The 25,395-nt window shown below is 41.8% G+C and overlaps 1 protein-coding gene across 4 annotated transcripts; it reads right to left on the reverse strand.

The window, feature by feature from the left end:
- Positions 1 to 95: 95 nt before the first annotated feature.
- On the reverse strand, positions 96 to 24,130 carry HNRNPA3 (heterogeneous nuclear ribonucleoprotein A3). Of its 4 annotated transcripts, XR_008446645.1 has the most exons (15): positions 24,042 to 24,129; positions 22,842 to 22,958; positions 19,011 to 19,113; positions 12,250 to 12,372; positions 12,014 to 12,160; positions 11,720 to 11,930; positions 11,384 to 11,473; positions 11,197 to 11,301; positions 11,021 to 11,101; positions 10,132 to 10,305; positions 7,144 to 7,269; positions 6,998 to 7,067; positions 3,204 to 3,280; positions 1,254 to 1,332; positions 96 to 422 (listed from the first exon to the last, which is right to left on the reverse strand). XR_008446645.1 is itself a non-coding variant. In XM_054043837.1 (13 exons), the coding sequence occupies exons 3-12, from the start codon at positions 19,074 to 19,076 to the stop codon at positions 7,015 to 7,017; spliced, it is 1,176 nt and encodes a 391-aa protein (XP_053899812.1). In that variant the 5' UTR covers positions 19,077 to 19,113; positions 22,842 to 22,958; positions 24,042 to 24,129; the 3' UTR covers positions 6,184 to 6,908; positions 6,998 to 7,014. The 4 variants fall into 4 exon arrangements, 3 of the variants coding, with proteins under 3 accessions (XP_053899812.1, XP_053899814.1, XP_053899813.1); XM_054043837.1 differs by lacking the exons at positions 96 to 422; positions 1,254 to 1,332; positions 3,204 to 3,280 and adding an exon at positions 6,184 to 6,908; XM_054043839.1 differs by lacking the exons at positions 96 to 422; positions 1,254 to 1,332; positions 3,204 to 3,280; positions 22,842 to 22,958 and adding an exon at positions 6,184 to 6,908 and having other exon boundaries at positions 24,042 to 24,130.
- Between the last annotated feature and the right edge of the window lie 1,265 nt (positions 24,131 to 25,395).

The raw sequence follows: 25,395 nt of genomic DNA on the forward strand, positions 1-25,395 counted from the left end.
GCTTCTGGCCACAAGCCTCCTTTGAATGGCTCTAAATTCAATTACTTCTACAGTACTATAGGAAGACAACAAAAGATCTTACTGACACACACTACTCAAAAAAGAGAACTTTTAATAAAAAAAGTCATGACAATTTACAGTTCATTCTCTTACAGAAAAAGAGAAATGCATTATCGACAATATTTTGATATATATAGTTAACATTTATGGATGTTCTTTTCTAAAACTTGTTTGAATGCAAACTGTAAAGTTTCACTACACTATTATTCTTTAAGCCTTTATCTGACATTTTAATTATAGATTTAATTTCTGTTTTCAAATCTTGTGACATTATCCTCTACGGAAGGGTCGTTTTTCTTCTATGATGGATAGACTTGCACCACTGAGTTCAGGAAAAAGTTCTTAGAGGTACAGGAATCAACCTGCAGCATCCACAGTAGAAAAAGAATCAGATACATTAGAAAGTTAGCATACCCCAGACTGACTTTGTATCACTATGTTCAAGCATATTTTTAAAATAAAAGTGTTGATAAATGAGATCAGATTGATATTTAAAAAGGAATACTCCAGTGAAATAACTTATTTTATTCGTTGTACAAAGTGTCTTAAACATATAGCCAAGAGACGTTGTACAAAAAGTGTCTTAAACATATAGCCAAGGCATTGAGACATTCTGATACAGGGAAGGACTACAATCTTTCCCTCCACCCACTAAAATACTGGAAACCAGACTGTTTCAAAAGTTGTAATATAAGATAACCAGTTTAATTAAAAACTTTCAGACTGATTTCCATAGTTTCTAGTGGCAAACCAAATTCCAGTCTCACTCTGCATCAAACTGGGCCCCCCGTTGGGAAACAGGACAGTGTGCGTGTGTACACACACACGAGTTTTCATACTTGTAAGTATTTAATGGAGTTTCCCATTAAAGTTGCAATGTAGGAACAAATGCCTTGTAACTCTTTATCCTTGATAGCAAGGATAGCAAATTAAGATTGATCCTCTCTATTATAATCTGATTTTATCTAGCATATTTCATACTCTTGGTATCCTAAAGTACTTTACAAAGCAACCAATTAGAAACTGGTATGGCAGTAACTTTGTTCACAAGCATGGCAACTACTGCTAGTTCAGCAACTGCACCAAGTAAATTGGTTCCAGTATCTGAAGTGGATCCCAGTTTGGAGAAAGGGAAGTGTTGTCCATGAAAAAAGGACAATCCTCACTCTTTAAAGCGCCTATGTAAAGATTACCTGGAAATTCATATATTCTGGTATAACATATGTCCAACTTTTCTTTAAAATAATTCTTTCATCTCCTTGTCTGATGAAACTACAACATAAGCAATTGGAAGACAGTAAGCAGAAGTAAATTAGTTCAATATTTTACATATTGATATTGGGAAGCTAATTTCAGAAACTCGGATATCCAAGCTTTACACTTAAAATATTAAGAAAATCTCTAAAGCACATAAATCTACAGAAAAGACTGATGTTTTGTAGCTACACCTCTACCCCGATAGAACGCTGTCCTCGGGAGCCAAAAAATCTGACCGCATTATAGGTGAAACCGCATTATATTGAACTTGCTTTGATCTGCCGGAGCGTGTAGTGGCCCCCCCACCCCAGGAGTGCTGCTTTACCCAGTTATATCCAAATTAGTGTTATATTGGATTGCGTTACATTGGGATAGAGGTGTATTTTCTGGAGTCATCGTAAGGAGAACCAATATATCAATCTATAGCTCTTACAACTGAACTAAATACTTTCCAGGAACTGTATACCTAGATACCCCGTATGTTCTTAACACTTGAAGATGCTATAGGCAGGCTGCAGCAAATCAATCGATGATCTGAATGCATATGATCAACAAAGGGTCACTTCTAGATTAGAAGAGGTTCCTCTTAGCCAGGGTTGGGAAGGTTACAGCAGGCAGGCACAAGCATTTTTCAACCTCTGGATAAGAAAGGATGCTAGTCACCAGATGCAACAAGGGTTTCTAGTACTCTATGACTGGTATCGAGAACCTTCTGCCTCAGTACAAAGCTACCTTTTCAACCTTGGCTCAACCTAGGGTGGGGGAATATAACTGTCATTCATTTAATTTGTAAAAAATGCACTAAGTGAGATTTTCATGGTGTTTACAAACATGCCATCTAAAAATAACTATTAAGAATGATTCACACCAGTGTTTTCAAAGGTTGAATTTTTAGGTGCTCACAGGCAGATGTTGCCAGGACTCAATCAGTGGGATTCTAGTACTAATCAAAATCCATATATGAACACTTAACAGCTAAAACTGTAAGTGAAATGTGTTCATTTGAATTTTTCATTTTAGTGCAATTTAAGCAGACAATACTGGCTGAGTTGTACTTGAACTATGACTGTTCACTGAAAAGCAGTCTTAAAGTAAAAATAAAAACTAGTAGATATTTTATCTGACTGAAAAGTTTAAATGAAAACAGGTACTAGACTCCAGTGTAAAAAAGGGCTACAATGGAAATATTCCCCACCATGACAGCTTCAGGCCTTGAGAAATGAACACAGAAAAAACAGCAAACGTCCAAGAGAGTCAAGGACTTGTGTGCAAAATAGAGAGAATAAAATAACTTGTTGTTCTGTCCCCACAGAAATAAAAGCGTTGTTTTGGGCTAAAATCCACTTTAAGTGATCCCTACTTGTTATAGGGCATTCTAAGGAAAAAACTGCCTTTGCTAATTACTAATGCCATTAGAGAGCCTAGACTTTTGCAAAGGAACAGATTGTTCTAGTTAATAGGAGGAATGCTTTCATCTGCAATACTCTACAGCCACCATGTTAAAGACTATTTTGAATTGTGGTCAAAAGGTTGTTTAGAAGCTTTTAACAGTGGGAAGACTATAGTACACTGCTCAAACACTGATCCACATATTATTGCAAGACAGTTGAGAAATGAATTATATAGAACTGCTTTCACACCCTCAAAAAATATCTTTAATTCGGAGCAGCAAATGCTGTGATTTGCTAATGTACTTCTTTCTCCTTATCTAGGAAAAAGCTCAATACAAGTTAATGGGGGGGGGGGGGGGGGGGGAGAGAGAGAGAGAGAGAGAGAGAGAGAGAGAGAGAGAGAGAGAGAGAGAGAGAGAGAGAGAGAGAATGAATCTAAAAGGGAGTGAGTTAAAGGGTCATGATCAGCTGCTTGTTGTACAGGACAAGTCTTACCTAGTCAGAAACCTTTGAACTGAAGAGGATATGCAAAGACATTCCTCATTTTGTCAAGCTGCAGCTTCTCATTCAACCTGCAATGTAAATAAATTACTCTTACCTTGTTTAAAAAAAACACTACTATTCTAATTCATGAAAAATTTTTAAAGGAAAACCTTACCTATCTCATTGCCCTTCCTTTCAGGTCTAAATGCTAGACCTATTGATTTTGTGTCAACTCAAGTGGCTATCACTCAAGGAGGTTCCAAAAGGTGAAGAACTCTTGCTAGACTTTCTTCGATATTTCAGCAGATTTAACTAGCCTTTGGAAAGCTGCTCACTATCAGCACAGTATCTTATGCCTTCACTTCTCTGGAAGTTGAAGCTGCTGCTGCTGCTGCCTTGTCATTCTTTAATTATGCTGACTTGTCCATACTCAATAGGCTGCTGAAGTCCTGTCTTATGAGTCCTTTGATCCATACTTTGCTAAGAAGTACATCCTAGGTTCTTAAAGCTGGTTAATCACTGTCTCACAGCTTACACTTTTCCATATTGCATACCACAACTAAGCTACCCCACCCATTTAAGAGGGTCACTTGCAGACTTCAACTGTTTCAAGTTGCAAAGGAGTCTTGTTGATAATCTTGAAACTAATGTAAGTGTTACAGGGCAGCTACAGAGGCCTTGTTAAAAAGAACACTGTCAAGACTTTACCTCAACCCATCCTAATTCTTTCCCTACAATCAGATGCAGAGCCAAGTCTACCCAACTCCTTGTTAACAAGCATTTGCACATGCAAGTCAAGGAGTGATCTAAATGTTGTGTGTCTGCAGAACTCACCCCCAACGTTGCAAGTATCCAGATCAGATGCCAGATTTGATGTACCTTTTAAAGTTTGGCCATTGTCTACAAGCTCCTTGGAGGTGATTTAAATATCTCATTTAAGTGCTACCTTTTCAACTCCCATCTCAATGCATGCCATTTTACTATATCTGGATTCATGCAGATACTGGACTATTGGGGTTTTTTAAAACTAGAGATAAAAAAAATCATTTTAGAACATTCCCACAGGAAAAAACACCTGAGCAGAGGAGAAAAAAATCCAGTTTGGTGCCTAGCAACCTTGACAGTGTTCCTTGTTTCTTTAGTATTCTGAAATTTGAACACACTCCCATAACAATGTTTGGCAACATTGCTTAATGATTGTATTGATTTTTATTTCTTCTACAACCTCTTAAATAGTAACTTATTGTAGTTTGACTGGTCGTAACTTAAGCCATTTCATAACATCTTTGAAGATGGATTCCTGTGCTGGAATTGCATTTACCTTATATCGCACATTGGACTCAGAGGTGAAACAGGTGAGATCAATTTGAGCATCACATACTGTCAAATGTCTGGGGTTTTTCTTCTACTGACTGTATCCCTACTCTTCTGGGCCTGTATGACAGAAAGCACTGCTCTGGCAAGAGTTGAGAGAAAAGTCAAATCAAGTAGAGGAAAGGATGACCAGTGCCTGAATTTGGGGTTCAGAGTAAGGCATTAAGCATACTTGCTAGGGCTATATATATCACAATCTCAGAAATGGCGGACTGGAAGGGACCTTCAGAGGTCATCAACTTCATCCCCCTGTGCTGAGGTAGGACCAAGTAAACCTCGATAGGGTTTTGTCCAACCTGTTCTTAAAAGTATTTTCCAGAGCCTCTTTTGGAAACCTATATCAGAACTCAACTATTGTTATTGTGAAACAGGATTTCCTAATATCCAACCTAAATCTCCCTTGCTGCAGATTAAGCCCATTACTGCTTGTCCGACCTTTAGTACATATTGAGAACAATTGATTACCATCCTTTTTGTAAAAACCCTTAACGTTGCTGAAGACTTATTAGGTTCCCCCCTCCATGTTCTTGTCCCAAGACTAAACATGCCCAGTTTTTTTAGCCCTTCCTCATGTCAGGTTTTCTAAGCCTTTTATTTGTTGCTCTCCTCTTAACTGTCCAATTTATCCACACCTTTCTTGAAGTGTGGCACCGAGAACTAGACAAAATGCTCTAGCTGAGGCTTACCAGTGCCAAGCAGAGGGACAATTAACACCACCCCTCCCCCCCATATCCTACATGGAGACACTCCTGTTAATACACCCCAGAACATTAGTCCTGTTTGCAAATTCATCATTGTTGACTCATTTGTGATCCACTATAACCCCCAGATCCTTTTCAGCATTACTGTCACCTACCCAGTTATTCTGCTTGTATTCCACTTTGATACACCGCCACCATCCAGTGTATCATATCTGAATTGATTATGGGAGTCTCTTAAGCAAACGGATGCTGGTATCAAAACTAGCCCAAACAATGGAACGAATAAGATTTCCTGCCACTAAAATATGGCCAAGTTTATTTTTAAATAGCCCTAAATCCCTTACTTGAACCCCATTTCTTCAGAAGTAAAATACTTGAACTATGACAGTTTGCCCATCATCATGAGGCTTTTTAATGAATTACCTGAGACTGTCAGGGATTATACCTGTGCTACTCTTTGTTCCAAGTCAGAAGGATGTGTCCAGAAAAAATGCCTAGGGTGTATACAAGGAAGCATATAGCCATTAAATGGTTTTACAACATATACCTATTCTCTCACTACTACAGCACTTTCAAATGAAATAGTTAATTCAAGAGAAAGACATCATGGCTGTTCTCTTCAAAGCACAATTTCATCCAAAAAAAATATCTAACTTCATACCCTAAGGTAATAGGCACTTGAGTTTCACCCTTTTGAGCTTTACAAGAATTTGAAAAAGGTAAAAGCAAGTCCATCTCCTCTTCACCCAGAACTTGAACAAGAGACTGCAGGTATCCCCTACATCTCAAAATGAGACTGGAGGCAGTTTTTATGTAGCTAAAGAAAGTCTTGTTAAAATATTTGTCATGCCTTATTTTCTTGCAGAGCCAGCACTAATACAGAACCACAAATTAAAAAATATGCACAAAACAAAAAGTAATTTGAAATTTTCATTTGAAAGTAAGCTTAATTCTATCATTCACAAACACTAGTTTAAATAACTCAATCCTAATAATACATCTAAAACAAACTATAACGCAACATATGTTATCTCTATTTGCATATATATATATATAACTCATGTCAATGGGAGTTACATATATGCATTGAGACTAGACCCCTTAAGACTGCAAATCAGGTGTTTCTACAGTTAAAGTTAACACAAAATGGTAACTGAGAAATGCATCAATCTTCTCTATTAACAAGAAACACCCTAAACTACATTTCTTTATTTTTGTTAAAGTCTGAACTAAATGTGGAAAAACTGAACTACACAAATATTGAAAAGTTAAAAATTCCTTAATTGTTTTTTATTCCTGGTACCACTACCACAATTTACAGGGCAATATACCTGATGTAATGAGAAAAAAAAAAAAAAAAAGAAAGACAAAGCTACAACAGATAGAAGACCTCAGGAATGTACATCTAATTGACACTACATTGCATTAATCAATAGCTGCACTTTTTGCAAACTGTGGCTATGGCAGTCCTGAACAAGAAGGGTTTTCTGTTTAAGCTGCAGTAACTTTTCTGACTATGGATCATCGTTCCTTCTGTGGCAGATTTTACAGTTCCTCTAATGCATTTGGGACGACTGTCTCAAAGTAACCTGCAGCTTTCCTGACAACTCCTCGCTCTCTCTCTCCTGCTAAGAACTGTAGCCTGTTGAATACAGGATAAGAAAATTATTACTCAGTGAACAGCTGTATATTCTTCATCATCATCGTCATCTATATGTATACTATACCCACCCTTTTTCTGGTTCAGTTTAGAATCTTCGGCCACCATAGCCACCACTGCCACCTCCAGATCCATAACCACCTACAAATAACATACATATTTACATAAAATTTCTTTGCAAGCGTTTAAAATTTTTTGCTCAAAGAGTTATATTTACCACCATAGGGACTGCCTGAGCTTCTGCCACCAAAACTGCCACCTCCTTTCATGGGTCCATAGTTTGACTGCTGTTGTCCACTATAATTGCCAAAATCGTTATAGTTTCCACTGCCACCATAGTTACCTGAAACAAAATTTTTAATCATCTCAAACTTACCAGCTAAGACAGCTTCAAACACAAAAACCTGAAGAACCCCACTGATTGGCCTCAGGTTGTATACCTAAGCCACAGAAGTGAAAGGCAAACTCAAAACTGGTATTGTTAATGTAGCCCTCAACATAGAAGTTCTCTCCCCTCCCCACCCACAAAAGAAAAACGTGAAACATCACTTCTGATTTAGGGGGAAGTAAGAAATGGGTCTTAATTTTCTTATGAGGGAGAGCAATGTGGACAATTAGTGTTCATAATCAAGTTTTACAAAATTCTGGTCATATGGCTTGCCACAGCCTCACCCTAACCCATGCCAGTCCAACTTTCAACACCATCTTGGGGAAGAGAACATGTACTACCTTGTCTTTGACCAAGCATTCACACCATTATATCACTCCTATTTCTACCTCCATTAAGGCAGAAAGTCAGTTTTTCTACTGAGGCACCCTAACCATAATTACTCAAATTAACAGCTTTCCACCTGTAATTCAGTATCTTTAAGGCAGAACTTACAGTGCGAACCCACAAATACTGCTATATTAGTTGCCGAAAAGCATTGCTAGATGAAGGCTCTACAGTTAGAGAGAACAGTTAAACAAGATGAACCCTTTTCAAGTCCTTGATAGCCGCTAACTAGCTACCAAACCAGTCTTGGAAGAGAAAAGTTATCCAGGAAAACTGCAGAGAGCTTCCCCCCACCCCTCCTATAGGAAAAACAAACTATCAATTCAGGCCCCACTCCTCATTCTATATCCAAAAAGGCCAGTTAACCATTAATGGCTTGATTAGCCCTGTTCTTAAGAATGTGCTTAACTGGGGCCTTTGGCCAGATCTATATATAGAAAGTGCACTGATTAAAAAACAAATTAGTTACACCTATCTGGTTTAAGTAGTGCAATGCCTTTGTAGGGCTCTTAAGTCAGTGTAGGAGTGGCTGAACTAATATCACCAAGTTTAACTAAATTTATATTAGCCATTTCTACACTGATTTAAGAAAGTTTCCTCCAAAAGGGGCTCCACTGGCTTAATTAAATCAACTGAAAAGCCAATTTGTTAATCAGTGAGCTAATCCTATTAATCACTGCAATGCCTCGAGAGTATAAAAGCCCCATAAACCCTATCAACATGAGCAAAAAGTTTTCCAATCAAGCCAGATAAGCTCATAAGATATAAAATACATTACAATTGTCTATATTGGTATTTGGAAGGGTTTCCAATCAAGTTGATTGAACTTAGTGGAAAGAGACATTTTGGTTATGTTGACAGGGACTTCCTTTCCTTTCAAAAGGGACTCATCCAGGTCTACACAGCCCCCAGGGCAGGCTACAGGAGTTGTGGCATGCACTGCCAGGAGTACATTAATGTGAACTAGGTAGCTTTTATGCTCATGCTAGTAGGGCCTACGCAGGGTATTTACAGTACAATGGTTTAGTGCAGGGGCAGGCAACCTATGGCATGTGTGCCAAAGGTGGCACGCGAGCTGATTTTCAGTGGCACTCACACTGCCCAGGCCACTGGTCCAGGAGACTCTGCATTTTAAATGAAGCTTCTTAAACATTTTAAAAACCTTGTTTACTTTATATACAATAGTTTAGTTATATATCATAGACTTATAGAAAGAGACCTTCTAAAAACATTAAAATATATTACTGGCATGCGAAACCTTAAATTAGAGGGAATAAATGAAGACTCAGCACACCACTTCTGAAAGGTTGCAGACCCCTAGTTTAGTGCATACTGCAACTCACACCTCCATAGACAAGCCTGAGGTGGGCTTTATAGGGGTATATTACAATGGCAGAGTACTCCTAGTATGAGTTCAGCTTGTACCTTCACAACTGCTTTTGTTGGCATATCTTATTCCAGACACCAAGGGATGTACGCTACATTTGGCAAAAGCAGAGTTTTGCCAGTGTACTTATATCCTACAGTAAGGATTTTTACCAGCACAGCTATGTTGATCAGGTATCACCCTCCTGACCAATACAGCTATACTAGCAAGAACGTGTAGTGTAGACCTGGTCTTTATTCTAATACACCATTATGTAACCAAAAACACTGAGAGTGTCCTCACTGAAAGCTGCATGTATAGACATTGGTGATATTTCAACTTTTCAAAAATGCCCCTCCCTTTTTTACCCATTCATAACACACAGGGACTTAGGAATGCAACCTTTTGCTAATAGTTAACCTATATGTAATTGTCAAATATAGTTTACATATCAAGACAGTGGTAGTGACTAATTTCCTGACTTTTGCAGTCTAATTAGTAATTTTGCACTCATTTTCTAATGAAAGAAAATGCAGTAAACTGAAATACTTAGTGTTAGTATTTAAATGTCTTATACAGACTTTGATGTTCAAACCTTGCTGAGGTCACAGGATGGAGGAAGGTAAGTTTTGTATCTTAACTTTCTGGCCAAAATAGCAGTAGTCTGCAGGTTATGAAAGATTAAACTAAATACCTTCATGCCACGTTATACAGAATTTTGATATATTAAGTTGGGCATAGTCCTGGGAATTCTCTACTCCTCCTCGCTCAAGACATCAGAAAAAAGTCTCTCCTCTACCTGCTACTCCCCCCCTCCACCCCAAAAATTATGGTCATTGCTCTTTATAAAAAATTCCTGAGCAATGGAAGACTGTACAATTAAGAATAAACAGAAGGAAAGTTCGCTTACCCTGTCTGCAATATCCTTATGTTGATTATATTTGGGGCCAAACCCTAACCTGTCATTTCTAGAAATCATTACTATATCCCGTAATTTTAGGTTCTATATAGTTTATATTTGCGAGCTATAGGCTACATTTTAAAGATCTGCAACTACTACTTACCGCCACCAAAATTTCCTCCTTCGTTGTAACCATCGTATCCACCACCTCCTCCTCCTCCTCCTCCACCACCGCCGCCACCATATCCACCACCTGGGTTTCCGTATCCTGGTCCTCCACCACCACCACCGTAACCCCCTCTACTACTGTAACCAGGGCCACCTCCATAGTTCCCACCTAAAAAAGAAAGATTAGTCAGTGTACCAAAAAAAATTAGGTATAGATTTAAGTAGAATAAGTATGCTGCAACTGAAATGCTAAGTTTTTTCAGCTACAAGAACATTCTTTGATAAATTAATAGCTAAGTAAGTCACAACACATTAATCGGTGTCTGTACCAAAAGCAATAAAGTAGCTTTAATTATAAAATAGTCTACTGTTCTATTTCCTCTATTGTTTTCAAAGGCAGAAGTGCCACTTACACATCTCGCTGATGGAAAACTTCCAGAAGTTCTGTCCAGACACTGGTTTGGATGCTTATCCAAACCCAAGTCTGCTAAGATTACAAGTTTATGAAATCTTTTACATATGAACCTCAGATATTAAGTCAACTTTCATGTCATCTTGTCATATCTGACCCTTGAGGTTTCAGCTATAGCAGGCATAGGGACTGGAAAAAGTTAGCTTTCATTTAACTGTTTTCACTCAGTGAATTATTTGACTATCATTTACTTAAATGTAGATGTGTTTAAGGCTCAGTTTACACTTGGATCAGTTTCATTTTTACCAGCTTGCTCATCTAGGGAACATGTAACTGCGCTGAAAAAAATATATCAAAAGGAAGTCATTCAACTCATGTTGCACAATATCCAAGTAAACAATCACTGCCAAAATAACCTCACTTTCCAAAGTCCAAAGCCAGTTCTGACCAAGTGGTATTAGGATATGCTTACCATCGCCAAATCCATTATATCCATCACCACTCCCAAAGCTTCCACTTCTCCCACCACCACCGCTACCGCCACCATAGCCTCCTGGTGGAAAGAAAAGAGGTTTTCATGAACAAATACAAGTCTGGTTGAGCCAACATCTCATTTTGATGAAATATGAAAGAGACTCAATCATCTACCTCTGCCACCAAAGTTTCCTCCTCGGCTGAAATTTCCACCACCACCACCTCCTCCTCCTCCAAAACTTCCACGACCCATGAAGTTGCCTGAGCCACCCCCGCGACCTACAAGACATTTTACATATATTAAATGAAATGCAAACTAAGCTATGTAAAAATAGCCCATTATGCACCACCTCAAACTTACCTCTCTGTGAGCTAGCAGTTTGCATCTCTTGCTTGGAAAGTGCTTTTTTCACTTCACAATTATGTCCATTTATAGTATGATATTTCTGAACTAGAAAATAAACAATTTTGAAATAGTTTCTCGTTTTCACTGTTCACTAGAACATGAGCTACACAAAGCTTTAGTAAAAGCATAAGCACAGGTTAAAAGCAAAGATTATATTACATGCAATATTTCTTGTAGCATGCTTTCGGTCAACTATTTGCTTACTAATAACACATTCCATGCATGGTTCAGGTCTGTGTAAAATCAGTTATACTATTTCAAGTAATTTCACATTCTATAACAGTCACATACCAACAATTTTATCAACTGTATCATGATCATCAAAAGTTACAAAAGCAAATCCTCTTTTCTTTCCACTCTGCCTGTCTTCCATGACTTCTATGGTTTCAATCTTGCCATATTTTTCAAAGTAGTCTCTTAAATTATACTCTTCTGTATCTTCTTTAATTCCACCAACAAATATTTTCTTTACTGTTAAGTGTGCTCCAGGCTTTACAGAATCCTAGAAGGCCAGGAATTATATTTAGTACTTTATATTTCTCATGACTTCTTAATATACTCAGTACAAATTAAGTTATGACTTACTTCTCTAGAAACTGCTCTCTTGGGCTCGACCACACGCCCATCAACCTTATGTGGTCGAGCACTCATTGCAGCATCTACCTCTTCCACACAAGAGTATGTCACAAAGCCAAAGCCTCTGGAACGTTTTGTTTGTGGGTCTCTCATCACCTACAAGAGCATAAGAGACATGCTATCATCTTACTACATTTAGATATTTACATTGTTTCAGAAACATTTTTTGAATTATGACAACTTACCACACAGTCTGTGAGCGTGCCCCATTTTTCAAAATGTTCTCTTAAGCTATCATCTGTTGTTTCAAAGCTCAGGCCTCCAATGAACAGTTTTCTCAACTGTTCTGGCTCCTTCGGGTCATGGCCCTGCAAAAACAAGACATTTTCTCAGCAAGCTACACCAAACACTTTTGTCCTATCAAGTTAACAAGTTTGGTAGCATTACTAACAATTCTTCTGAGTTTTTTTTCATAATATAAATATTTAAATAAGTTTTGTTCACAACAGTAAAAAACGTTTAACATTTGGTGAAGAAGAATAGGTTTAAGTAATTCCACTGGTTAGCTTCTTTAGTGATGTGTGGTTTTGTTTAGCAGGCTAGAACTTGGTTTTGAATTTTAATATTACAAGTTTGGCATACTTATAGCTAGATACAAGAGTATCAAACAGTTTATTTTTAAAGTGTATCCAAATATCTATGGCATGTTAATGCTATTTGATCTGCAAGTCTCAGGAACTATATCCTACGGATTTCATTATAAGTGAGCCACCACTATATACTGGCAAATAACTTCTACAGGGTTAAAAATAAAGCAAGACACCAAGCCAAAGGGCACCGTCAAGGAACTGAAGTCCAGAGTCTCAGTGGTCTGAGAACATGCTGTTTTGCTAGATTTAAGTGACAAGTGACTTTGGGAGCCCACACTATAAAGGGGTCCAATTTTCAGAGGATGGGATCTTTCAAAGATAAGCAACCAAAAACTAAGATATACAAAATCAGCCACTTTTTGAGCATCTTGGCCCCTGTACAGAGGCAAACAAAGTTGTAAAAGCTTTCTTATAGCAAGATTCAAATGTCTCCTTTGCCAACCTTTCTGACTGGACAGCAACAATTCCATCCACCAACAGCCATTAGCTATGTTAGTCTGAAAGTATAACAAAAAGCATTGTGGCCCCACACCTTGTCCAAGAGTGAAACAAGATCTTCTCTATATGACAGGGTTGAACTGATTTACCTGAAGGTGTTATTTTAAAAACAGATTTAGTTAAACTGCTGCAAAAAGCTGCATGGACATGTGAAGACAGCGCTTAAAAATGTGAATCTTATACAAATTAGTGAAGCAATTACAAGTATTTTAAAAGAACATTTAGGTCATGCTAGAACATCTTCTATGACTTATTTTTGTAGATCAAATTTAAGACATTTTTGGAAATCTGAATTAAGTGTAAGCTTATTTTAGGTCTTCATTCAACAAACATTTTTCTAAAAGGCCACAATGTAAAGTATCTTGAAACACTAATCTCACAACAATGCTGTGAAAAAAGGGCCCCCAAGATACTTTCTTGAGCTGGGCCCATGAAACAAGGTTAAAGCTGGAGGAACAACTACTGTATTGGAAAGCAAAAGTAAGGAAAAGCTTGTTTCTAGTTTAGTTGAGCTAAATTTTAATGTGAGGTATTAAAATTAAATGCACAGTTTAGTTTTCCAGAGTGCAGCTTCTCAGGGAATTCTTTAACCCAGGGGTTCTCAAACTGGGGGTCGGGACCACTCAGGGAGTTGCGAGGTTATTACATGGGGGGGGGGGGGGGGGGGGTGTCACGAGTTGTCAGCCTCCACCGCTTTGCCTCCAGCATTTAAAGTAGTGTTAAATATAAAAAGTGTGTTTTTAATTTATAAGGGAGGGTCGCACTCAGAGGCTTGCTGTGTGAAAGGGGTCACCAGTACAAACATTTGAGAACCACTGCTTTAACAGTATACTTTGAATTTTGTTTAAGTTTTAAAGACATAAGGGGTTTTCTCCTTCCTATTAGTTTCAAGTGACTTAAGCAATGAAGGAGATAACTGACTAAGTGCTGACAATGTACAATATTTTTTCGGCAAACTTACCAATTATTGTAACCACAGGTTTTACTAAATTACATAGCAGGTTAAAAATTAAAGAGTGTTTCAAGTTGATTAGATCTCTTTAAGACTACTGGGCAACTCACACAACAGCTCACGTGGGAAAAGCAGTAGAAGAATATTTTAATGTTTATGAAAGCATAGTCACAAAATAAGAAACAGGAAACACTCCAGAGTGGAGTGCTGGCACAAGGCCCTGTGCACAATTAAAGCCCTACAGTGGGGATGTGCATGAGGGACCACTGCATCTGCTCCCAACAGGCTAATGTGGGGCAGACACGGGGCAAGCTGAAGGATGGCTGATTGCAGATACAACTCTATGGATCAAGTAACCCTGGCCTCAGACAGAGGTGCTCTGCCCCTCCAATCTGCAAGTGGAGCATTCCAGTCCTGCTCTCAGGTTAGGGAAGGTCATTTGGCTTTTTTCAGGAAAAAAATGTATTTCCCTTTGAGTGAATGCAATATGGCTGCTTTGAAGGACAACATATTTATAAGTTATTTGTTCAAGAGTGCTTAGCAAACAAAGGCTTAAGGCTGAATTTTGTACCACTTCTGGGAAATATCAGATGAGAAACTCTATAGATATCCAAAGGCACTCCCCCCCCCCCCCCCCCATATTAGTTTTATATTTTAAACAACTGACTTAGTTACCATACAAATACTATGTAATGATTAAGCAGAGAGGGGGGTTTCAGGGGTCCTGTGACTGCAAGTGGGAGACATGGGTCGTGAAATACTTTAAATGGTCCAGACTCTGAAAATATTTGAGTACCTTTACTCCAAATACTTTAGTTACATTTGTATTTAAAATTTTTAAAGGTTCAAGTTTAGTCATGGTGTAATTATTGCTTGATACAACTGCAATATAATGCAATCAGCAGCATTCATAATTTTACATGACATATGCTAAAAAGAGTCAGTATTTAACCTACAACATATTTTTTACATTTACATTAGCCAGCTTTGTTTTTGATTTGTATATGTACACACGCTCCTTTCCCTGCTGTGCCTGTCTGTTTTAGTCTTAGCAGGCACTGAATTTACAGCAATAATAAGTACAGGTCTTGAATATTTCAAACTTGCCTGCTCACAGTAATGGAGAAAAAGGAAGTGCGAAGAAAAGCTATCTCAACATGAATTTTGTTTGGCAGTTGAGCCTGCTAACAGAAAAACTGAGCTGGGTTCCTTTGTTAAAAGGTACCTACAAAGAGAAAAAGTGGACCTGGTTCCTTTTGTTATTCAACATGCATCAGGCCTGCCATTTTAATATTAATATACAAATAAGAGAAAAATAGGTCTTATCTATGCTCCAGAAATATGACTGGAGAACAACTGAAAAGTGTCATTACTGGTGGTAGGGGAATTCTGCTGTGTCATTTTCTCCCCCTGGTTCCTGCACAAACTGCAGTCTTTCCTTGGGATTTCTTGTGTATTGTATTCTCATTGGGAAAGAAGGAAGAGATCTTGGTGTATTAGTTTCTCCCTGAGGCAGGAGGTATTTTGCTGGGTACTGCACTCTCCTCGTAGTGATTTTCATCTCTCTTTTTTTTGCATGAGAGTTCTGAAAGGGGGATGTTTCTATTTTAAAGAAGCTCTCCAGGAAGATTTTTTTTTCTGGGAGTTTGTCGCTTGGGAAGCGGGGCTAACTTGTTAAGGATTTCATTCTCTCTGGGGACGGATGGCTGGGGTTTTCTAGATGTTAGTTTCCTGCGGATGGGATCAGCATTGTCCCTCATGCGTGTGTGAGATGGACTGTGGTGTTAGTCTCCAGGATTGAGAATTACGCTGAATATTATACTCCTGTCAGCTCCTTTCAGCCTGTTCCATTCCCCTCCCGAGCAGTGGTTGCAATGGAGAGGAAACGCAGCACAAGCGCTCGCAGCCCCTTGCGTAGAGGAAGGACAGCCTCCCCCGAGCCCACACTGCGGGCCTGCGCGCCATTTCGCGGCGCCGAGACGCCTATTCAGGGGGCGAATTCCGGAGCGGGAGCGGCCAGTTTCTGCTCCACCCGGCCCAGGCGGCACGCTCCGCCGCCAGCCCCCCCCCCCCTCTCCCGGCAGTCTAGGCCAGCTGCCGCGCTCCCCCGGCGCAGCGCTAACGCGGCGGCGGTTACCTCCATTTTGTGACCGGACACGAGTCGCCGCGTTCACCCTCGCCTCAATATGGAGCAGAGAGGAAAGCGGAATCACGTGATAGGAGGAAGGCGGGCTTGAAACCAGCGCGCGCACCCAGCTGTCGCTTACTGGCAAGGGGAGGAGGGAGAGGGCCTGTCCCTCTTTCTCCTGTGGGAGCAGCGTCTCTGGCCCCAAAGGCAAGACCAACATTTTCTGTTTGGAGACCCCAGGCTCGTTGTACTAAGCAGCCACAACAGTAGCGCATGAGGGAGAGGCGAAATACAACACATGGCCGGGTGCGAACGCGCCGCTTCCTTAAGTCTCTGTCCTTCCCTTGTACAGGCACCCCCAGATCCTAGCATTTCCACCTACATGTAGAAACCGCTGCCAAAACCCCCTCTGCAAGCCCGCACAGCACTCCATGAGAATCCTTCGCTTTGTCTGGAGACACAAAAAGTTAGCCACTGAAGACTAAAAAGCACTTAAGTGCAACAGCAAATTACGTTTTGGGAAGCAGCTCCAACACCAGTTCACTTGTTTCATATTTATAGCACAACAGCTTCTGGGGAACACTTTTAGATTACAGTGTTTTCCCAGATTACTTACAGGTGCTGTTTTCACAGCCCGAGATATCAATATCCTTTATCAACAGGAAAAAAAGACATGCAGATAGGAACTGTGGAGAAGCTTGTATTGGCACTGTCAGTGTACACCAACTGATCTGCAGGGACCAACCCTAGCTAAGAATCTATCAGCTCAATCTCCAAGCCTATTCAACCCCCAAGTATTTTCAGAGACCAAAAATAAGACAGTTAGTGACAGTGTTTGGTGGAGACACTTGTCCTCTGGAAAACTGGCTGCAGATTTGTCATGACATTTTTAATCAAGAAAATCAGCAAGTCATGGTAACTTTAGTAAGAGCCATAGGTTGTGATTTTTTAGACAATACTTTAACATAGTATCTTGTTAAAATCATAGGCCAGTGTCTACAGCCTTTCCTCTGTCATGTTCTCCTCCTCACCCTGCTGAGGGAGCACCAACATGCACAACAGTACCATTATCCTCTGCACAGCAACTCTAATCTTGGCCCAGTAAGGAAGGGGATGGAGGCTGAAGAGCAAGCCTGCCCTACATTCATCCCAATGGCAGCTCCTACATCCTGTAGGATTTAGCCTGACTCCCTGCTCTGGATATTGCAATCTATTGCATGGAATCACATCAGCACTCAGGTTTGGCCTGGTCACTTCTCAGTCATGGGGGCACTGAGACCCTTTGCCCATGTTGCAAAGCCCTGAATGGAGAACCAGGCCCTACCCCATAGGAGCCACCACTGAGGGACAAATGTGGGGCAGGCTTGCTCTGACATACCCCATCCTCAGGGCCTCCCCTCTTCACCAGGCTGGCAGGCCAACCCACCTAAAGCGTTCCTGCATGGAAGTCAGAGAAACCACATCCATAACATTTTCACCACCATGAAATCTGCAGCCCTAAAATGACCATTAAACTCATTTTTTGCTTGTGGGTTCAGAGACTGAGCGACTGATGTTACACTCTATCCAAAGATGCAAAAAAGTAATAGTTAACCTTGTAACCTTGTTTTTAAAAGGTTTAAGGACCACTTTCGATACAAAATATCCTTATGCACAACTACAAAATGGGGAACAAATGGAAGGTGGTAGTACTGCTGAAGAGGATCTGGGGGGTATAATAGATCAAATTGAATGAGACAATACGAAGAAGTTTAAAAAGGCTAGTATTCTTGGGTGTATTAACAGGAGTGTTGTATGTAAGACATAGGAAGTAATATTCCAACTCTACTTGGCATTGGTGAGGCTTCAGCTGGAGTACTGGGTCCAGTTCTGGGTGCTACATTTTAGGAAAGATGCAGGTAAGCTGGAGCAAGTCCAAAGGAGAGAGAGGAACAGAAGTGATAAAAGGTTTAGAAAACCTGACCTACAAGGAAAGATTACAAAACCCAAGTCTTTTCTCAGGACTAAAAATGCCGAGGGACCTGATAGGGAAGTTATCACTTTTACGAGATAGTCTCACTTCCATTCTCAGAGGTTGTAGAGAATTGTTGTTCATTTTAGTTACAGATAGCCTGTCTTCCCTCTCATTGAGAAAAATGGAAGGAATTCTGAATAAAATCAAGAATTCATTAATTTACTGCTGATGCTCCTGAGCATCAGCAGTAAAGCAGAAAACACCTCAGTGAAAATTAGCAACTTTGAGGACATTTGTAAGATAAATTTTGTTAAAGTACAGATTTTATCTCATTCTCAGAGTCTATCCTGTAGAAGTAATAAACTATACATAACATTTTAGCAAACAAATTTGTTGCTTGACCCTGTTTTGTTTCAGTTTTTGTAATGCAAGGGATGGGAATGTTTGAACAAGTTGTTAATAGAGCCCAGCAGGGATGAATGGTGAAGTGTTGTTACCCTGTTTCCCCGAAAATAAGACAGTGTCTTATATTAATTTTTGCTCCCAAAGATGCGCTAGGTCTTATTTTCAGGGGATGTCTTATTTTTCAGAAATGAAAAATGCCTTATTATCAGTGGATGCCTTATTATCGGGGAGGTCTTATTATCGGGGAGATGCCTTATATTACAACGAGAGGCAAAACTGTAAGTAGGCCTTATTTTCGGAGGATGTCTTATTTTCGGGGAAACAGGGTACATACCTGGCATAGAAACATTCAGACAGACAAGACTCATCTACCCATATAGGAGAACCAGAATGAACTTAAGAAATAAAGGAAACACTACCTGTGAAGATCTTCTTCCTTTCCTCTTGTAGTCTTCAATATCTCTCTCCTCTTTGATCCCAGACATTTTGGAAGGATGCACTAACTCAGTTGCTCCTTTTAACCTAGGAAACAAGTAGTATGAGTCAGTATTTACCTCTGTGGGTCTTTTTCTTCCCCATATGTAAAGATGCATGCCTTTCCATGGGTTGGAACAAACAAGTGGCTTTACTAAGGGGGGCAGGGTATGTCAGTGGGGCAAAGCTCCATAAAAAAAATAGAACAAGTTACAAGCCAGTAGATGGAAGCTTAGAGGAAGAGTGCTGCAACGGGATTTGTTTTTTGTGTTTAACCATTAGGTTATTTTTAAGATAGTTACTTTAATTGCTAGTTAGGGAAGTGAGGTCTGAAAAAAAAATGTTTCAGTTGATTTATAAAACCATGAAATCTGACTGCTGTTGTATAGCTATCATAGTCAATATATGATTCATCTTACTACATAAAATTTCATTTCTGGTCTTAGATTCTATTCCTGATATCCTTTAAAAGGAGTGATGGGCAACCTGCAGCCCATCAGGGTAAACCACTCGCAGGCCACAGGTTGCCTACCACTGCTTTAAAGCCTCCAATGTTTAACAAATATTATTTATTAACAGGATGATTTCCCTACTTTATTGGGTAGGTTTCCCCTTGTGTTCTACTCACTGAGCAAGTAGCCTACAAGACTGGAGCACTATAACATGGGAAAAACAATTGCCATAACAGTAAATATTGCTCTAATGCTTTACTTTAGACATTAATGCAAGAATCCTCTAATGCCACTGTCAGTTGACCACTAGTGATCTGTATGTAGAGTACAACTGGTCAGATGGTTTTGCCTTATCTTTGTTTCCCGTTGTAAGTTTAATTAAAGCTAAAAACCTATAACATTGCTAATATCTGTCTTGTAAGCAATGGCTTACACTTACCAAGGGCACATGCAGTCACAAATAAGGGAGGTAGTCAACAAGAATCTTCAAGATTGAAAAGTGTCTTAACTCATGTGCTAAATCAGCAGTTCTCAAACTGTGGGTCGGAACCCCAAAGTGGGTCAGGATCCTTAATGGGGTCACCAGGGATGGCGTTAGATTTGCTGGATCCCAGGGCTGAAGCCCAAAGGCTTCAGCTTTGGGTAGTGGGGCTCAGGTTACAGGCCCCCCAACTGGAGCTAAAACCCTTGGGCTTTGCTTCCCCCATTTTCCCCCAACCCAGGCAGCAGGGCTTGGGCAGGCTCAGGTTTCTGTCCCTCCTTGTGAGGTCATGTAGTAATTTTTGTTGTCAGAAGGGGGTCATGGTGTAATGAAGTTTGAGAACCCCTGTACTAGATTATTGTCCTTTAACAAGTGAAAGGCAGCATGTCCCCCTCTACTCCTTGGCTATTTCAGTTAATACTGAAGTTTAGGCCCTCAATTTCCTCTACACTTCTAAATGAATAGCTGGAAACAACTGCACACAGATTTAGTCAACATCTAAATTTTCTAGTCACCATATGAAATTTCAACTGTGAAATAGTCTGGTAAATGTATTCCAAAGTGGGAGTAAAGTATAAGCTGAAAACACAAGGACAGTTTTTCCTCTGCCCTCGTGATAATTCAGTCAGTTTACTAAACTTAGCTTTTATATACTTAGCTTTTACAGGATATATGTAAATCAGTGATTTCAATGTACTTTTATTTCAGCCACTGAAGAATATCCTGGGAAGGCAGAGACCCCAGTTAGTAAGAGTCAGATGTACAGTTCTTCATGGGGCAAGAAGCATCAATAATCTAAAATTATCCCATTTTGTTACCAATATAGGAATCCCCAATAAGGGAAAAATAAATAGTTTTAATACTGTATGTTGGTTTTAGATTTAATTCTAACATTCGGCAAAATATAGCCATCTAGTAAATCAGGAGCAATTCTATGTTTATTCCAACAATGATATTTGAAAAATGTAATTAGTAAACCAAGTAACTGTTTGACCATCACATGTGCAAGTTACCAAACAGAACTATTAACTTTTTAGGTAGACAGTCTACACATTTAATGCATGCAATAAATAAAAGTTTTGATTCTACATTAAATGAGAATGAACTTTTATTCTGCAAACTAAGACAAGACAAGATTTAAATCAAACTTTAATTTGATCAGATTTTAAACCAAATTTAAATGCTGTGATTTAAATAACGCATCCTGCTTAGAAACAAAAGCTTTTATAGGAGCATTTATGAAGTACTATCAGAGCTTCTCTATTGTCCTCAAACACCGTCTACCTCAATGTTAAGTTTGGTGCAGCTTCATGTATGTCATTTCAGAGGTAAAAGTCACCAATTTCTCTCTCAAGATTCCTCAGAGCAGGTGTTGGAGAAAATAGGAGTCTAGTCCTTGCTTCTGAAGAACATAGGGAATTATGGGTAGCTGGAGGAGGCACGTGGTCGGACCACGAATTGGAGGCAGTCAGGGGCTGCCAAAGGGAAGCATGGGTGGGTTTTGATGCACGCTAACACATGCCTGGGGGAGTTGTTAAGAGGTGTGGGAGGAGATTCCACAATCTATTCCCTCTTTTAGACCTCTACTGTGCCTTTTTAAGGGTCTAAATCCCCTCACTTTCCTATCAGCAGCTGTTGTCACCACCAGCTAGGCTCTATGCAGGCCAGCACTGCAGGAAGGGTGGAGACGCTGCCTGAAAATCTGGTGCCACAATGAACACAGGAGCCCAGGAGGAACTACTACTGTGTATTTAGAGCAGAGGTGGGCAAACTAAGGCAGGTGGGCCAGATCGTCCTGCCTGGCCTTTGAGCTCTTGGCCAGGGAGCCTAGCCCCCGGCCCCTTCCCCACTGTCATGTCACCGTGTGGGCAGCGCTCTGGGTGGCAGGGTTGCACGCACCTGCTGAGGAGAGTGCAGCATGTCTGGCTCCGGCCGGGCGGCGCAGCTGCCAGACATGCTGTTCTGAGCGGCATGGTAAGGGGGCCAGGGGATTGGATAAAGGGCAAGGGGTCCTGGGGGCCAGTCAGGGGACAGGAAGGGGGGGGGGGCTGGATAGGTGTGGGAGTCCCAGGGAGCCTATCAGGGGGCGGGGGTGTGGATAGGGGTCAGAGCAGTCAGGGGACTGGGAGCAGGGGGGGTTGGATAGGGGATGGGATCCCAGGGCGGTTATGGAACAAGAAGCGGAAGGGAGGGATGGGATTGGATGGGTCAGGAGTTTTGATGGGGGCAGGAAGTGGGAGGGGTTGGATAGGGGCAAGGGCCAGGCTGTTTGGGGAGGCACAGCCTTCCATACCCCGCCCTCCATACAGTTTTGCAACCCCCAACGTGGCCCTCCGGCCAAAAAGTTTGCCCACCCCTGGCTTAGAGGCCAGTTGAATGCATGAGGTATCAACTGGGATGCAGGCAGGCCTGATAGGCTTGCAATATGCAGAAGTGTCAACATGCATGACATTTGGCAGTGCTATATCTACAATGTGTTTCACAGAAAGTTATGGCACTGCATTTAAACACAGCTGTAGTTAAGCCAATTCTGACAAGGATAATATATTGCAAATATAGCTGAAGAAGATTCCTTTAAAACATAGTTTCATAAACAGAACTAAAACTGGGCTAGAAACAATGTAAATGGTTTACACTGTTGCAGACAACCCATTCCCAATGTAAGCAGCATTATCATTTGTGAAGAGCAGGAAAATATTTGATTAGACACACCATGGATTTTCAAGCCATATTAATCATGATCCACACTGTTAGATGTCAGTAGGACAGCTCCCCTACCATTTGCAAACTGCAACATCCCTGAAGCAACTAAAACAATTGCTTACACATAAAGTTATTCTGACCTGTTATGCTATCCTCTGGAGTTTCCTCTCTGCCTCTTATGTAGTAGCAGTTACTAATGGAGGCAGCCAGGTTCTCCCTTTCTTCTAGTTGCTTTTACACGCTTCAGGCCTGGATACCTGAGAAACGGAGTGGTGGAATCTTGCTGTGAGTTCTACTGAGCAGGGATACCCACATCCCTCCCCAATGGATCACAGAGAAAGGAACGGCTGTGCAAGAGCTCTCTCCAACAATTGGGGCATTACAGGATCTTCCATGGGTGGTGGTAGGATTTGCTTTGTATCTTACTCTCAGTGTAGGCCAGATCCAAAAATCAACTGAAGTCAATGGGAGTCTGACTTCAATGGGCTTTAGATCAGATTCCGTGTGAGACTCTTCCTTTGTCTCTCTTCCCAGAGTCGTGGCAGCTGCATGTTGGTTGTTGGCCGGGCCAGACTTTGGCTTTAGACGTTTGTCTCTCCCTGGGGACAGTGGGGATTGTGCTGCTGTGGGTGCAACTGCCAGCCTGTTCTGGAGGTGGGGAGGTGTCACGTATAGCGGTTTCTCCCCCAGGAGGTGCAGTGAGAAGAATGGCATTTTGCGGTTTCTCTACAGGGGGAAGGGGGCGCAGCAGGATGGCATTTTGCAGCTGTGGGTTGGGGGGTGTCCCAGCCTTTCTCGGGTGCCGACTGGAGAGTGTTGGTCGATGCCGAGAGAGGGGGGGTTGCTGGAAGTTACGCCCCTCCCTTAGGTGCGCGCGGTGGAGATTTTACTGGGGGGCCGGGGCTCACTCTCCACCCCCACCCTCCCGGCCGGGGGCTATTACGAGCATTGCGGTTTCCTGGCCGGACCCATAGTGTCAATCCCCCCCCCCCCCCGGAGGGTAGAGTGCTCAGAGGGCGGCAAAATGGCAGCCGCAGCCCGATTGCTTGAGGGGCTGGAGCTTGAAGCGCAGCCCTCCCCCCGCCCTCGGTCAGTGCGCTATTTCGCAACGCCGAGGCGGCTGGGTCGGGGGAAACCCTTCGGGGGAAGCGGGGCCGTTTTGCCGCCAGCCTGCCCGACACACCCAGCTGCCTGCGCTCCCGTCCCAAAGCCACCCGCATGGAGCTCGGCCGGGCACGAAAGCAGCGCAGGGGGAGGCGGCTTCACTATCCCTCCCTCGTGTCTGGCCAGACAGCAGCCCCGCTCCCTCCACGCGGCGCTAACGCGGCGGCGGCGATTACCTCCATTTTGTGACCAGACTCGTTTCCTTCAGTTTCAAATTCAATATGGAGCCGAGAGGGAGAGGAGAGGAGGGGTCACGTGAGAAGAGGGGAGGCGGGCTCGAGACAGCGCGTGCGCTCAGTAACAGAGAATTCGGTAGAGCTTTCGCGCGCCGTGGCGGGGCCGCCTCCTTCTGTCCTCCCCTTCCCGCCAGGAAGCCGGCGCAGGGCGATCCCGACCCCTGAGGGGGAAGGAAGCTGCGAACAAGAACGCTGTATGAAATAGCCACAGCTGGGCGAGGGGAGGCGAGGCTATACCTACAAGATACAGCGTGGGGAGGGGCGGAGAGACGAATGTTCCCTGCTCAGAAGGCGCAGCGCGCGTGGCCCGCCCTGCCCCAGCCCATGACTCGGATATCTACATAGGGCCGCAACACATAACTCCAAGCCCCCTGCCTCAGGGAATATCCCTGCAAGAGCCTGGAAAGCAGCCTAGGGGGCTTGAGTTGCATATGCCACGCACGATCAAGTCACCCTTAAGTACATATACGCAAAAATGAGGGCCTCCCCCGACCTGCTGGAAGAACTCTACCCTCCTCTGTCTGAGAGCTCTGTCCCACTTCTGTTCTACGTCCAGCGAGCCTCCTCCTCCCCGCCCCCTCCACGTTTCCTAGTCTCTCTCCCCTGCCCTTCCAGATGCCGAGGACCTCCCTTCTCAGCCCTTCCAATAGTGCTCACTCCAGCCTTTCGTCCCGCTATATCTGACACCTCAAAGGAGCAGCCATCTTCCCTGACAGCCAATTGCCTTCATTCCCCGTTGGAACGAGTGGGGGTGAGCCATCTTCTCTAAGGGCAGCCATATTTTCACCCTCAAAAATCCTACGCAATTCACGGGAGGGTAATGTGGGCTCACTTCCATCAAGCAAAATGGAAAATAGCAGCAGATTAGAGGAAGGGCAAAAATACACAACAGCATTAGTTAAAGAGAACAACCCACCCGTCAAACGCTGAATATTATGAAAGTTAGTAACTTAGTGAGATAAAATAGTGCTTGTTTTTAAACTCTAGAACACAGGATTGCCACCCTCAAGAGATCAAAAGTCACGAGACAAAGTTTGGCCTAGAAAAATCAGTTTTTTAATCCGTTTTTTTTTTTTTATTTCTTAACTCCCCTTTATTCCTCTGCCAGTATGTCAATGTCAGGTTGAAAGTCAACCAGTAATGCACACAAGATGCAATCCTCTCCCTGGATGCTCAGATGGATACTTCATTTACTCTCTACACCCCCTGCTGCCTTGGGACTTTTCCACCTGTGCCCCACCAACACCAGCTCTCTGAATCCCCCTGCTTCCCTAGGACTTCTCTGCCCAGGAGG

This window comes from Malaclemys terrapin, chromosome 11, assembly GCF_027887155.1.
Source record: "Malaclemys terrapin pileata isolate rMalTer1 chromosome 11, rMalTer1.hap1, whole genome shotgun sequence".
NCBI lineage: Eukaryota > Metazoa > Chordata > Testudines > Emydidae > Malaclemys > Malaclemys terrapin.